Below are 16,654 nucleotides of genomic sequence, written 5' to 3'. Positions count from 1 at the left end.
TGTATAAAAGCACGCCTCCGCCTTGTTTGATGCTTGAGATGTTTATAATATATCTCTTGCAGAAATATAATAACATTTTTATATAATTAAATATTTATTTATACTTTTTAATTTCAACAATTTATTATTATTACTAGTAAGTAAATGTGTTTCCATAATGTGTATGATTTCCCACACTGTACTTACTTCCAACGGAACCATGGTTGTATGTATATATTATCTTTTTCAAAGAGTAATCCGGTGTCTTTTGATTGGTGTATTAAAAAAATGTTTTCCAGCTGTTTGATATTTGAGTATGTAGTTGTTAACTGATAATGAATGGCATTAAACAAACATAAGTTTTGAATATCTTTAGTACGTCAGAAGATTTGTGAACTGATCGAGTATATGTGTCGCTGAGTTTCAAAACCCGCTATAACACTTTTTCGTTATGTTGAGAAAATCAACAAAAACTTTTTGAACTAAAAAGGTTTTTGAATGTTTCAGTAGTGTTATAATGGGGTTTGATAGACACATTGATTTTGTTTCATAAATGACAGTTAATCGTAGCGGCTTTTGAAAGAGGCGATAAAATTTTCATGTAGAGATTTTAATAACGAATTCAACGATATATATATCTTAATTATTTCAAAAAAGTGTTATAGCGGGTTTTGAAACTCAGCGACACATATATACATGCTTCTTTATAAAGAGTACCATTACTGAACATGTTCTCATTAAATTTCTTTATTGGTACAGCTAGTATGAAATCGGTACCTTTTATTGGATATTATTTTTAATATTATGTAACGATGATGCTATTATTGAGTAAGTATCAATGTAATAAGTTAGTTATTTTTTAATATTTTTTGGATATTTTATAATCCTATTTTATGTATATATCATGTCATAATACTTTTTGGTAGCTACATTAACATTTTCAATAAAAAGTGATATTATATTATGGAATTCTTCTGTTTTATTTACCAAACTGAAAAATGCAGTAATACACATAATATTACTAAGAGTGAGCATATTCAACTAGAAACAATAAATTTACACATAATATAAAAATAAATTATAATCTAAAATGTGACGTTAAACCGAGCTATTAAGAGGTAGGTACATAATATTCACAACAAAATCCTTAAAAAACTGTATTCATCTCGTAGAAACCATAGAAAAATAAAAAATTGATTTTTCCAAAATTAATTGATGGCAAAAAAAAATTATCGCGAGTCAATAGACAAGCTAGACGATGTTTTCACACAAAGACTGGATGAGTAGATGCTAGAAGTTATGAATAATCGTCGTCAGTATCTTGTGAGGAGGCGGGGGCAGGAGTAGCCGTGGGTAGGGTAGAGGTGACAAGTGTCGAAGCGCCGGCCATTCCCATTCCTTGCAGTTGTTGCCACTCCTGTTGCTCTGCTAAAGCCTGCTCCTCTCGAGCCTTAAAAATAAGAGAATTAATCTAACCTCTGATTCAAAGTATAAAGAAAATAGTGGTTTACCTAGCAAAAATTAAATTATCAAATTTTGTTCCTCGGAGGAGTGAGTATACATGAGCCTCCAGTGAAAGAAGGTTATATTAACAGGACTGTTTTTTCTGAGAAATAATCACTAGCCCAATTGATTGGGTCCTTACACTATACCAGGGATGGCAAACCTACGACCAATAAATGACACATGCACCATTTTTGTCGGACACAGGCGAAATTAGAATTTTGTACATATATATAAAAGTTTAGTACATAGTTTTTTTTATAAATAATTTATTTTAAATTTTACGACTTTTTCAAATTTACTTCACTACCAACACTGGCTCGTTTTACAGATTATATGATAATTTGAATACCTAATACTTTTTATCGTTATGCTGTTATCAATGTCTTTGAATACAAAAATATTTATTGCATTGTGTACCTTTAATATAACGAAACTCTTGAATAATTTAGGGTAAACATTTATAACTGAGAAAAACTATTTTCATTGATAATTATTTGAAACTGAAAGTAAAATATGACCTTAGTATGTAATAGTTTCACATACAATATGTGGGTTTCTCTTATAATAGTGTCTTATATTATCTTCGGAATATTTTATGCCGGGTCCAGACGCGTGTAATGTAACGCAAGCTTGTATGGACGGCACACGATATCCACGCGAATCCTATTGTTGTTCAAGTTCTGGAGCACTGCGAGCGCCTTTGTGTTTTTGTTTAAAACCGACAGCCGATGGATCAGCGCGAACATCGCTACGAGCATTACATGTAAGGATTGTGGCTACATATGGACGAGAAATTCGCGTTACATTACACGTGTCTGGACGCGGCCATAAGTTATTTCAAAACCCTGAATTATTATTGACTCACTGAATTGTAAAAAAATGAGTGGATAAGGAAACAGACAAGGGTTTGCGATGTAATAGATTTCGCTAAGAGCCTCAAATGGAAGTGGGCTGTACACATGGCTCGAAGAAGGGACAATCGCTGGACAAATCTAGTCATCTAGTGGTACCCAAGAGGTACAAAACATCTGCAAGGTAGACGTATAGGCCACTGGATCGATAAAATGATTAAGGTCTGCGGAGTATATGGCAACGCAACGCACAGGACCGAGAGAAGTGGAATCGGCTTGGAGAGGCCTTCATCCAGCAGTGGATGGTGATCATGAAATATTGCGTTTTCATATGGCATTTTCGCCAAAGTTTATACATGTTTGAAATTTGGGTAATATTATTTTTTCACTCAAATTAACCATTTTTATATAGCTAGCAGATTCCTTGTTCTATTGCTGAATTAGTGACAGCAATTTTTCAGCAAATATTGATTAATACAATATTTATATCATTTTTATTATGAAATTGGGCATAATAATTTTCCATTCCATGACCACGAAACAAAGCTTATTAAACATGAATGAGACACTTTTTATCACTTCAAGGAGCTCTATTAGATTAAAAAAACCATACACTTAAAAATAAAAATACAAAATAGTCAAAAATTATTATTGAATTTTAATTCTTGGGCACATTTCATTCCATTCCGTTACCCTTTGTCTATAATGGCAGAGCATTTTTCCTTTAGTATTTGAAAATAGCAATCAGTGTTCGTTCTGCTATTTTTTTTTAAGACTAATCAATTTTACTAAATTTTATTGGAAAAATACTTAAGTTTCGTTATTTAATAATCAAATGAAAAATAGTTAACGTTCAGCTTTTTTTGGGACATTTTTGGAATGGAACTGAGTGGTAACAGAATAGAATTTGTAAAGCTAAAGTTACATGTTACCATAAAAAAAAATTTTGTTTTATGAAGTTTATTTGAATTTTTTGATAGTCAGATATATTATATTCAACGTGTGTCACAATAACAAAACAAATCAAACTTAATCACTAAAATAGACATATTTTCTAATAAATTTCACAATACTAGTAAAATAAGGTAGTAACACACCCTCAATAGCACGACACAAATCTGGCTAGCTCACTTGTTAGTGCACGTACCATAGGGTGGTTATTAAATGTTTATAGTTTTTTTTGGAAATGTATACAATGTGAATTAAAGTCTTAAAGAAAATATTAAAATCTGTTTATTTATTTATTTTGTTATAACACGGTTTTTATCATTTAAAACATTTCAGGGTTTATACATCTAATTTTTAACTTTATATAAAAAGGATTATTTATTTAGGAACTTATTTTTTAATATTCAATTGATAATTTTTACTTATTTAGTTATTAACTGGCACGCCATAAAGGAGCGTGGGTTTTATACTATATTCCTAGAGGAGCCGAATCGAACTCAACTATCTTGTTAGAAGAGCGAAATCGAACTGATCTTAGACTAATATACTTTTGAACTGACGCACTCGATCTCGGGAGAGGCCTTATTTTTTTAAAGCCTGTCCCCCTTCAGAGGCACCACCTAATTAGCAGTGCGATCGCGCGTATTATTCCTTAACATTTAATTTGTTATAAACTCTTATTCTAATCTATAAACAACTAGGTAAAATTATTTAAAACATAATTACGGAAGAAAGCTACGCAGGAAGTTAAGTATTTAAGAAGTTATTTCAATTTACAAATTATAAAAACATTGCGAAGAAAAAAATGGATAGGGAATTCCCAGCCGATTCGTTCAAATCGTATCGGTATAACAGTACACACATACTATCAAAATAATCTTCCGACTCACGCATAATATGCAGTATACAGTGATTTATAGGATAAGGCAGTGCAGTACGTGTATTATTTTAAATTATAAAATGAAGCTACTGAATTTAATTATACAAAACAAAACTACTGAGTTTAATAGTAACTCTCTGCGGTAATTATGCTATACATGTTACTATATTTTAATCCTCGCTTACATTTATTTATCTCAATTCTCATTTACTCCGGCATTCATCTCCTTTATAGTATAACAATTTTACATCTTCCTCACATACCAGTATACATATTTATTATTAAGATATTTCTTTATTTAAAACTTACGTGCTAGGTACATACCATATTATTGGAAAACATAATTAAACAATTTAAATATTTTCTTAATCTATTGACTCCATTCGTCACCTCGCATACTTGTTTCAATTTCTTCCCGCCTAGTGTACACCAGTGCATACACAGAGCGAAGACTTAAACTGAAATAGAAAGATAGTTTGACGATTTTCCAAGGGATTTTAATTACGAGTTTTATAAAGCCGCCGGGGTAAAGATTAGGTGACAATGTTTGGGCCATCAAATATATATTATATTATCATAGATATTTAAACGGTATTTTATGTTGGTGTTAATTCGCCCCTAATTTTTGATGCACAAACGTCGATCCCAATCTCACGGCCACGTACTTTGTCCTTTGGACGATCGTCAATACATGTTATGGTACATACATTTACATTTTATTTAGTTATACGATTCAAACTTTAAAGTCTTAAAAGACTTGTATTAGCCTACAATCCTGATAGGTTATTGGGGAATCTGGTTATATGTTTTTGTTAAGCCGTTTATTTTACCAGTTAAAGAGCGGGTGTAGGGATCGGCAAAACAAAATTTCCCCCTTTCAGCGATTTGTACGTTCACCCTGATTTCTCGGCCATATTCCCGATTCCTCAATAATTCGTTCAGTGTATATTTTAATACTTACATGTTTATAATCTTATTTATTAAAATTTTCGTCCAACAATTTTCTTTATCTACATCGATTTACATAATATTTTTTTTTTCGTTCACCTTATTACCATTTCATCTTTATATTGTTGTGTTACTTTTTGTTAGATAGGACATAATTGGTTACGTTGTCAAAAGCGTTAGAACTTACTTTCGTTATTTATTTTATTTAGTTAATTGTTTACTTCTAGTCATCTCCTCAAAACGCCGTTGTGCGGGATTATTGAGTGTGCTAGGTATATTTATTTTATTTTCCAGTCATCCACTCAAGACGTCGTTGTGCGAGATCATTGAGTTTTGCTGGGTATATGTTTTTCGTATTGATGTCTAGAATATCAATCGTTTTTGGTTTTCTTTTTATTTTATTTTATTTCTTTTTGAGCGTCGGTCGCGTCTTTTGTCCACGTCGAGCTCTTCTTTTCACTGGGTGAATAAGTGTTGTGTCATGAGGGACTGTACCCGTCGGTACAGTGGTTGTCCTCTGGCGAGAGGCGTCTAAGGCAATTTTCACCTCACTAAGCGGTATATCATCGTCAGTCAATCCTTCTACGTCAGGTACCTTTGTCAAGGAGAGATTATGGTTAGTTGTCCCGGTTTCGAACCCGGTTACCTGCCCCTCTTCCCCACAAGATTCCGAGGACGTTTCTGGAGTCCTGATTCTTTTCCAATTTCTCACTACTTTGTCACTTTTTGACGTCGACGCTTCACATGTCCTTCCAGTTGCATCATCATGTCCCAGGGACAAATCATTTGTAGACTCGTCACGATACGGCGACGCAGGCGGGGAGTGTACAGTTCCCTGCGCTATGTCGTGTCCAGTGGTCGTGTCTCGTCTTGTAACGATGTCCTGAGTATCAGGTACTTCCTGAAGGGATGTGTTCGGTGCCTCCGTGTTATCTTCCTCTTCTTCTTCATCGGTATTACTATGCTCCAGTTCTGGTACAATCGGCGGGTAATACTTGCGTAAGTGGTCCACGTGGAACTTAAAAGGTCTGCCCCGACGCAATACGTAGTACGATACCCGACCTACCTTCCATATAATTTTATGAGGCCCCGACCAACGAGGGTCAAGGCCCGAATTCGCCCCTGGCCTCGTCTTTGGAAATTCTTTTACGTATACAGAATCACCAACTTGGTACGTCGGCGTTTCGGGTTCGTTTTGTGCTCGCCGGCGTCTAAAATATTCTTCCTCATTTATTAATACGGCGCTATCTATTTCCTCGCTACTCCTCTTCACGTTGTTTTCTTCATTGGTACGCAGTGGATTGGACCAATACCCGGGTTTGCACATTTTTCGACCCCAAAGTATTTCCGCAGGTGAGAATCCAGTAGCTGCGTTTCGACGACCTCGTAAATCGCCCAATATATCGGGGATGAGATCATCCCACGTATTTTGCTCTCGGCCTATCAATCGGATCCGTAGTCCTTTCTTTATTTCCTGGTTTCGTCTTTCGGTAGGATTTGCGCGTGGTTGGTAGACTCCGGTGTTCCATTGAACAGCGTCCCATTCTTGTAATGCGGCCAACCATGCCGGATGAGAAAACTGAACTCCATTGTCTGTTAATATGGCTCGTGGGCTTCCAAATCGCAATATGATATTATCGCGGACCAAAGGGATAATATTCATGGCCGTCGACGATCGCATTGGGAAAGCCTCTACCCACCGTGAGAACAGATCAGTAATTACTAAAAGAAATTTGTTTTTACGGCGTGTAACAGGGTATGGGCCCATTAAGTCAAGGGCCAGGATTTCCCATGGTCTTTTTGCCTCCGTATGCGAGGTTTGAGGTGCTCGTGGTTGCAATGCACCACGCTTTCGAGTAGCGCAGATGACACAAGCGCGTACATACGCTTCCACTTGCTGTCTTCGTTTGTGCCAAAAGAATTCACTTCGAATAGCATAATCGGTTTCTTGCGCGCCCGCGTGTCCTCCTTCGTCATGAAATAATTGTATGACATCCCTTTGAAGGGGTGGTGGTACTACAAGGGTAGGACCTTGGTTATTACTTTTTCTCACCAACAATCCGTTTTTTATTTCGAATCCTGCCAGTCTCCTACGGACACCTTCATTTGAGTTTAATTTTATCATCCGACTCCGTGTGACTGGGTCGTTCCTCTGGCATTCAATTACTTTTTGTCTTATATTCACTGTTGTCAGCAGCATTACTGCGGCAGACTCCGGTCTTCGTGTAGGCGCTGCCATACGTGCACTCTCTTCCTCCGGACTTAGAGTGACGCCAGCGGGTTCTTGTGGGTACCTTGAAAGATGATCAGCGAGATGGTTCTCCTTTCCCGGACAGTGTTCAGTGGTAAAACTAAACTCTGAGAGGAGGATTGCCCATCTTGCCAACTTTCCCTTACTGTTTTTAGCAGTATTGAGCCACGTAAGCGCCTGATTGTCGGTAATCAGAGTAAACGGTCTATCTTCTAAATAACCCCTGTATCGGGTGATGCCCCATACAGCGGCCATAGCCTCCAGCTCGTTACTGTGGTACCACCTCTCAGTGTCGTTTATGCGCTTGCTTGCGTAAGCGATTACGTTACGTTCGCCGTTCTCTTTCTTTTGAAAAAGCACAGCGGCTATGCCGCAACCGGATGCGTCTGTTTGAATGCAGAAGGGTCTCTCAAAATCAGGCCTTGCCAACCTCAAAGGCTGTCGTAAGACTTGCTTTATTCGGCGGAAGGCTTCTGTTGCTTCTGATGTCCACCGGAATCGCACGGTGGTTCGAAGTAGCTGTGTTAACGGGGTCGCCATCTCGGCAAACTTAGGGATGTATTCCCTAAGCCAATTAACCAAACCGAGAAAAGATCGCACGTCTTTACGAGTTTTTGGCTCCGGTAACGCTTCTATTTCTTCGAGATGATGCGCCTGCGGCTCATTCCCGGTTGAGGTAATACGATGCCCTAGATAATTTACCTCCGATAAACCAATATGGCACTTCGCTGGTGCGACGCGTAGCTCGTGGCATTGCAACCTTTCGAACACAAGTCGCAAATGATGGGCGTGCTCCTCCCATGTCTTACTATAAACGATTATATCGTCTAAGTAGACCAGACAAATGTTATTCACCAAGCCTACCAGCACCTCTTGACTCATTAGCCGCTGGAAGTGTCCCGGTGCATTTTTACTTCCAAAAGGAAGTCGTCTGAATTGGTAGCAGCCCCCGTCAGCTGTAGTAAAGGCTGTCAAAGGCCTCGTATCTTTGTGGACTGGAATTTGCCAGTAACCACTTTTGAGGTCCAAACTACTAAATATAGTGGCTGTGCCAAGGTCTTTAAGTGTGTCCAGGATGAGCGGAAGTGTTACGGATTCATCGATGGTTACAGCGTTGAGTCTTCTGTAATCCACACAAAAACGTGAAGTCCCATCGCGTTTAGGTACTAGAACAATGGGAGACGCATACGCGGACGTACTTGGCTCGATGATGTTATCAGCTAACATCTGCTCCACATCCTCCTGGATCTGCTTCCGTTTACTTTCCGATTGTTTATAAGCATTTATACGAAATGGTGTTTTGTCTTTCAAATGGATTCTAAATTCTGATGTTCGACTGCAAGGGCCTGTTTCCGCGAATTGGTCTCGGAAATCTTCCATGACTTGTGTTAGAGCGATGCGGGCTTCCTTGGGAATATCAGGACTTAGTTCGGCCAATGTAATTGGTCCATTTGGTAGAGGTAACCTATTTGTTATACAATGTAATGTCTGTCTTTTTGCTTTTCCAAAATGCACACATCGGCGCTTTAAGTCAATCACTGTTTCTTGGTCTTCCATCCAATCCAGGCCGAGTAGAACGTCAATATGTAATCCATCTAATACCAGTGCCTGAATGTGTACAGGACTATCTCGTAAGTAGCCTTGGATTAAAACTTCGCCTTGCGTCTGTAGAGACTCACCGCCCGCAGTCATCAACGTCACGGGGTTACCCTCTATTCTGGAAAGTGATTGTGCCAAATCACTACGTATCAGGGTCCTGGTGGCTCCCGTATCCAAAACAGCTTCGTAGCATCCTTTTATTCCATTTATCTTCAGTGGTAGTCGAAGCAGATGCTCGCCATTCACTCCCTTTGTGTCCCCCTTATTGGGCAAGTACACTCCAATATAGGGCTGTTCCTTTATGTTAGCGTCTTGGTGTGTACCAATGCTATTAATTCTGCAATTTATTTGTTTTAGAATTTCTCCGTTGGACGCATATTTATCATGTATTATTGTTACAGTATCCTTAGGGGGTACGTCATCGTATTTTATTTTACTACTTACTATATGCATTGCAGATAAACTATTATTATTTTCATTCTTATATTTCGCACTTTTATTTCCTACATTATTTACATGTACGCCACTGTCGATTTTTTCCATATATTTGACACTTTTATTATCTAATTCAAATGTCAGTGCATCATTATTAATTACATCTAAATATTTCACACTTTTATTTTCTATATTACTTATATGTACGCCACTGTCGATTTCCTCAATATATTCACCACTGTTCTTGTTTAAATCAGATATCGATGCGTTATTCTTAATTATATCTAAACACTTCACACTATTTCTTTCATTATTATTTTTTTCAAATGTCGAGCACGTTATGTTATCATTCCTTTCATTGAAACCAGCCGATGGTAACATAATCGCTTTATTTAGATGTGGCGTCATATACAAAAACGAATTTAATTGTTCTCGACTTGTAATATTTCGTAAATCACGCATTTCACAAGATGAACTGTCACTAATATCTAGATGCGTAACATTTTTATGCGTTGATTTATCGAACGATGTCATTTTCGATGTTTTGTTTGTAGTCTTGTTATCTTGAATATTTCCACATTTATTATGGACATAACAATTTTTATATACATCTATTTTATTAGAATTTATTACCTGAAAGGTTTTCAAAGGATTATACTTAAAGTATTTATTCAACTTTGCATAAGACATTTTTATATTCTGTGTAGGACAAAGAGAATATTTGTTTACAGTTTCGTAAGGCGTTTCAAAATTTTTACGCGCCATAATATGAGATGGTTTTTCTAATTTTATTAGCTCAGTCTCGGTATTTAAACAATAACTTACTGTTTTTCTGTGGGAATTCTCTCCAACGGCCGCATCGTGGGAGTCACGTACACCATTTTTTCCCGACATTCTACATTCATTCAACCTTTCACACTTATTAATATTTTTATCTTTAAGTAACTTATTATTTAAACAAACGTCGGCGAGCAATGCCTGTGATTTTACATCTCTTTCTTTTGAATTTACATTATTATTTTTAAAATAGGTATTGGCATTGTCCGTCGAAGTATTGTTTCTATTTTCTAATATACCACTTAACTTCACAGGCTTTTTAAGAAAGTTACTATGACACTTTACACTAGTAGACTTTGGAAGAAAGTTCTCAAACGTATCGCCGTCATGTGGGGAGACATCAGCAGCGTCCGGGCTCCTAACCTTGAGTCGGAGGCGGTGACCAGGACCTGCGTCGCCTCCTCATTGTTGTGACTGATCTTCTCGCCTTGATGCTTCCTGGTTCCTTCTCCAGGCTGGATAATCCGGACATGTATAGTTCTCGTGGTACCCGTTCCTGCAGATTTGGCACGGCCGGGTTCCATACTCGTGAGGCATTCGAGGTCTACCATTTAAAAATCCCCTTCCTCGTGTTGCGGATCCTCGAACATAACCTCCTTCCGGTATATCTCTTGGGCCGTTATTTATAGGCCTTTCGAATGGCGGAGGTGGTTCATGGCGTATATCAATTTTAGGGGCTTGTCGTCCTACTGAAGCGCGCGTATTGGTCCGCTCCTGGTTTCCGCTGCAGTTGCATGGGCATCCGCATTCCTTTTCTTTTGGTCGTTGCCCTGCCACTACTATTTGTGTTTTTATTTTCGTTGGCTTCAGTCGCTTGGTGATCTCCATGAGTCCTTCGAGATTGGACCAGCCTGATTGGCCCACTCGCAACTGGTCCCTCTCATTTAGGAGCTCGAAGAAGAGTTCGGCCAGCTCTTCGCTCGATTCTTTAGGTAAAAGAACCGTCGCCAAATCTTTTTTGTTGAGCAGAAAGCTGAAAGCATCTTCATCAGCTCGCTGCTCCACTCGTTTGAGGTTGTCTTGTTGTTCACGACGTCTCATGGGTGATTCGAAGTGTAACTCCAGTCGATATATAAACGACTCCCAGGAATCGTGTGAAGAGATAGTCTTTCCCCATATCTTCGCTTCCTCCCGAAGACGATTCAGTGCTAGTCCCGTCCAGCTTTCGGGCGAGCTTTTGGCCAATGCAAAAAACTCCTCACATCCTTTTATAAAACCGGCCACTCGATATTTAGGATTTCCGGTGTAAAATACTTCTAATTCAGGCTTCAAGGCCCACGGAGCTTGGTATGAGTGCGGCGCTACCGACGTAATCTCTGGCATTGACTTCGGTGTTGTCAGTGATGTCACTGTCGGCAGTGTCATTTCCACTCGTGGTCTGATATCCAGTGACAGCGGAGCAGTTTCTAATTTTGAAATAGGAGTCGGCACCTCCTCCTCCGAAAGATTAGGGTCCTCCGAATTATTTTTAGCCATGGTGCGAGTCTTGGAGCGCGTTAGCATTTATACACATTTATTATTATTATATATTTAAAAAAAAATGATTTTTTTAATATTTGTGTTTTATCAGGTCATGGTTCCGGAAGAAGCCATGCACTTCCTCAGCCTGCACGTTATGGGCGCCAAAATAACACACCCTCAATAGCACGACACAAATCTGGCTAGCTCACTTGTTAGTGCACGTACCATAGGGTGGTTATTAAATGTTTATAGTTTTTTTTGGAAATGTATACAATGTGAATTAAAGTCTTAAAGAAAATATTAAAATCTGTTTATTTATTTATTTTGTTATAACACGGTTTTTATCATTTAAAACATTTCAGGGTTTATACATCTAATTTTTAACTTTATATAAAAAGGATTATTTATTTAGGAACTTATTTTTTAATATTCAATTGATAATTTTTACTTATTTAGTTATTAACTGGCACGCCATAAAGGAGCGTGGGTTTTATACTATATTCCTAGAGGAGCCGAATCGAACTCAACTATCTTGTTAGAAGAGCGAAATCGAACTGATCTTAGACTAATATACTTTTGAACTGACGCACTCGATCTCGGGAGAGGCCTTATTTTTTTAAAGCCTGTCCCCCTTCAGAGGCACCACCTAATTAGCAGTGCGATCGCGCGTATTATTCCTTAACATTTAATTTGTTATAAACTCTTATTCTAATCTATAAACAACTAGGTAAAATTATTTAAAACATAATTACGGAAAAAAGCTACGCAGGAAGTTAAGTATTTAAGAAGTTATTTCAATTTACAAATTATAAAAACATTGCGAAGAAAAAAATGGATAGGGAATTCCCAGCCGATTCGTTCAAATCGTATCGGTATAACAGTACACACATACTATCAAAATAATCTTCCGACTCACGCATAATATGCAGTATACAGTGATTTATAGGATAAGGCAGTGCAGTACGTGTATTATTTTAAATTATAAAATGAAGCTACTGAATTTAATTATACAAAACAAAACTACTGAGTTTAATAGTAACTCTCTGCGGTAATTATGCTATACATGTTACTATATTTTAATCCTCGCTTACATTTATTTATCTCAATTCTCATTTACTCCGGCATTCATCTCCTTTATAGTATAACAATTTTACATCTTCCTCACATACCAGTATACATATTTATTATTAAGATATTTCTTTATTTAAAACTTACGTGCTAGGTACATACCATATTATTGGAAAACATAATTAAACAATTTAAATATTTTCTTAATCTATTGACTACATTCGTCACCTCGCATACTTGTTTCAATTTCTTCCCGCCTAGTGTACACCAGTGCATACACAGAGCGAAGACTTAAACTGAAATAGAAAGATAGTTTGACGATTTTCCAAGGGATTTTAATTACGAGTTTTATAAAGCCGCCGGGGTAAAGATTAGGTGACAATGTTTGGGCCATCAAATATATATTATATTATCATAGATATTTAAACGGTATTTTATGTTGGTGTTAGTAGGTAATAATTTTGACACACTATAAATTTATTACCATAACTTTTATTTGGCCTTTATATTTATTGTAACTCAGATAAAAAATATTTTAAAGCAAATTAACAATATATGAAAAAAATGGAATCAACAAGGGATTCGGACGCGAGTTCCTAGCGCGGCAGGGAGTATTAAATTTTTACGAAAATAATTACAGTCGAACTCGGTTATTACGATCTCGGATGTAATGAGGAAACATTCATTGACATTTGGTTTATGATTTTTGCCTTACATTTAATTTATTCACTGTTATAACGTGCAACTTATCGGATATACCGAGCTAAAATACTGTTAATGTGTCAATCGTTTAAAAACATTTCAACCCTAAGCAATAAAATCCGACCGGACAGGAAGCCGCCGGTATCGGAAGTGTCTAAGTACCTGCCTAATTGGTGTTTTCGCCGACAATATTGAAAAAGTTTCTGCACATGGTTGAAATTGCATGGAAAAAATCCAAGGTTTGTGAAGTCAGTAATTACCTACCAGCGTTCATTACAATAAACAACTTCTTTTGTAGTTTATGAATGCCATGCTTGTTTTGGGAAAAAATTCTAATTGTGTATTTTTCTTCGAATTGCGACTTTTTGTGTTATGTGACCGCTCATTTCATAATACATATTCTATGATATAACAAGTAACGCTTATAACGAGCAAATTCAGTCGGTCCCATCTTCTTCGTAATAACCAAGTTCGACTGTATTCTGATTTTTTTAATTTTATTTACATAACATGCGACTTATGTTTTTCAAGATTTTTGCATTTAATTTGACACATTTGTAAAGTTAACTAAAAAAGTTCACCATCCCTGCTCTATACCAATATTTTCTATTTAAATTTCAATAATGCACCCAGAAAAAATTACCTTAGCAAAAAGCTCTTGTTGCTGACGCAATAATTCTTCTTCTGGTATGCCAAGGTTTTCTAAACGGGTGCTCTGTCGCCTCCGTTTGGCTGCAACAGCTTTGCAGTCTCGAACTACCGCTTCTGCTTCCACTGTGTAGTCGCTGAAGCCTAATCTATCAAGCGCTAAAATAAAGTGAGTTTTTTTAATAATCCGGCTTACTATAAGTAGATTGTTAAATGCATCATGGAAAATAGTCAGCAATTTAATTAAATTGGTTTTCATTCAATTTTATATTATGCAAACAACAATCATTATCAGTTGATAATGTATCTCTAAGAAAATGATACCGGTCCTGGTCAAATAGCTTAAAATCAATATTAAAGAGTCTTTCACAACGATCGGAATTAGTTTTTTTGTAGGCATGACATGTCAGCAATAATTGATCTAGTGTTATTGTTGTCCAAATACTAGAGACACTGTCTATGATGCGTGCATTTATTCAAATAAACCACTGATAAGGAACCATAAAATTATTTAAAGTTTATAATATGAACTCTCAATATAATATCATTGTTAGTCAACTTAAAAACAACACACTGCACTATTTGCTTTATTACAAATAAGGCAAAAATAGGTTTAGTGACTTTACGACTACATGTCTATCTTAAATATTCAAATTCATTCTATCCTATTCTAAGCCCAAACGCATATTGAAAATCGTCTCGACTGGGATAATAGTCATAAATCAAAACTGAGCGCAACATGCAACTTTCTTATGTGTGTATAGCAAGGCCGTGTGAGGACAGTGACGTCACTTGGCAAGACAAAATGAATGACGAAGTACGACATTCCGGGATTATACCTGCGATGCATGTCGGGTGAAAATAGTTGCATGTGACTCCAGATGTTTTTTTCAAACTAAAATGTTTTATTCCAGTAGTGTACGAAGGTCCATAAGATAACGTGTGTTTTGTGAATAACGATGACGTCACATCGACGTATTCGACACGAGACGAGTTTAGGTTTAACAGCCGGCTTACGCATGTTGAAGAGATTAAATACGTACAAAATGCTTTTTCACTCGCACTTATGATGAGATTTTGTTCAGACCTTGATAGCAACTCTGTGTGTACATCAGTGGCGAAGGGTGGAGGTAGGCTGTTAAGATCCGCCATAAATAGTGCACATTAAACTTTTTCAGACATACGTATATATTTTCATTGAAATAAGACTACAATTTACAGAAAGTGTTGGTTAGTTTTTAAAATTCAATTAAACCCTGAGAAACCAAGCCATAATAGATAATAGTCAAAAAATACATGTCTATCTATAAAATATTTAAAATTATGCAATTAAATCATACATAACTTTGAATATTTTATAGATAGAATAATATTTTTTATTTATTATAGTTTGGTTCAGGCAGGGCTTAATGAATTAAAAAAATGAACCAACAATATGTATAATATGTATCTTTAATCCAACGAAAACAAATAACTATGAATGAAAAAGTGTGCACAATTTTGTCGTATCGCCCAAATTAGGCCAAAACTATTATGGTTTCGTTTAGGCAGGGTTTAATTGATTTTTAAAAACTAACTAACACCATCTGTAAATTGTAGTCTTAGTTCAATAAAAACAAATACATATGACTAACAAAGTTTAGTGTGCACTATTTATAGCGAATCTTAACAGCCTACCTCCACCCTTCGCCACTGGTGTACATAGTATCACTTTGAGAGATATATTCCATACTAGTTTTGTATTTGGTAGGCAGTGCAGTACACAGGTAACTGAGAGCCTTGCAAGTATATATTTAGTGAAAACCCCAAACGGCGAAGATGAGTTAATGGTTTTAGAGCCATTGCAATGTACACCACGAGGTACTTAAGAGCAGAAGGCGTTTAGAGTCTATTACTTGGGATCATGATCCATACTAAGGATGTGGTAGTGCAGCTAAAGAAAATGATGAAAAAAAAATCAAATAGGAATACTATCCCTCAAAGTGATACTGTCTACAATGTGTGCATAACTAGAGTTTGAGTGCTATAGAATTTATTTTAGAAAGAATGTCACAAATAAATAAAATAAACAATATTGTGCAAGAAGTCAGGATTACCTATTAGAATATGTTCAGCATTTATAGTCTTTTTGTTGTTTTGATTACAGACTAGATTAGCTTCAGAGCTGAGCAAATGTATAAACTCCGTGCAACAATTTAAAATTAATTCACGCGATTCGTTTGCTACCCGAATCGACGGTACGATTTCTTTTATCATTTTATTAATGCTAGCTCGAGGTAATGTCAATTCGTCTTCTTCTGTCGGTGGGGGGCATAATTCGCGCTCTGGACTGCCCATGTTAGTTTAAAATGTATAAAATAGAAATAAAATGAGTTTTCACAATTGATAAAATGAAGTAATTTCTATTCCACTTGCCGCGATGTCAAATAAACAATAGAAATGTGAAATTGACACTTATTGACAGATAAGTTTCATAGACAGTAAAATGAATTTTTATCGTTGATTATTTCTTTATAAAATATGGATTAAATTTCGATTGAT

The 16,654-nt window shown here is 36.5% G+C and overlaps 1 protein-coding gene across 1 annotated transcript; it reads right to left on the bottom strand.

Annotated features, from left to right (window-relative positions):
- Positions 1-850: 850 nt before the first annotated feature.
- NC2beta (negative cofactor 2beta) lies at positions 851-16,556 on the bottom strand. Its single transcript, XM_085956183.1, has 3 exons — positions 16,210-16,556; positions 14,109-14,272; positions 851-1,429 (listed from the first exon to the last, which is right to left on the bottom strand). The coding sequence occupies exons 1-3, from the start codon at positions 16,448-16,450 to the stop codon at positions 1,277-1,279; spliced, it is 558 nt and encodes a 185-aa protein (XP_085812309.1). The 5' UTR covers positions 16,451-16,556; the 3' UTR covers positions 851-1,276.
- Positions 16,557-16,654: the final 98 nt, after the last annotated feature.

This window comes from Rhyacophila brunnea, unplaced genomic scaffold (assembly GCF_057557595.1).
Source record: "Rhyacophila brunnea isolate RB1 unplaced genomic scaffold, BYU_Rbru_1.0 scaffold_5, whole genome shotgun sequence".
NCBI classification, from domain to species: domain Eukaryota; kingdom Metazoa; phylum Arthropoda; class Insecta; order Trichoptera; family Rhyacophilidae; genus Rhyacophila; species Rhyacophila brunnea.
Note: the sequence above shows the minus strand (reverse complement) of the source record. Positions and strands in the feature narration are given on the sequence as shown.

Coding starts and splice junctions, on each gene's coding strand:
- NC2beta (XM_085956183.1), bottom strand. CDS start 16,450: ATGGGCAGTCCAGAGCGCGAATTATGCCCCCCACCGACAGAAGAAGAC. Junction 14,273..16,209: donor TGCTGAACATATTCTAATAG/GTAATCCTGACT, acceptor ACTTTATTTTAG/CGCTTGATAGATTAGGCTTC. Junction 1,430..14,108: donor AACAAGAGCTTTTTGCTAAG/GTAATTTTTTCT, acceptor CTTATTTTTAAG/GCTCGAGAGGAGCAGGCTTT.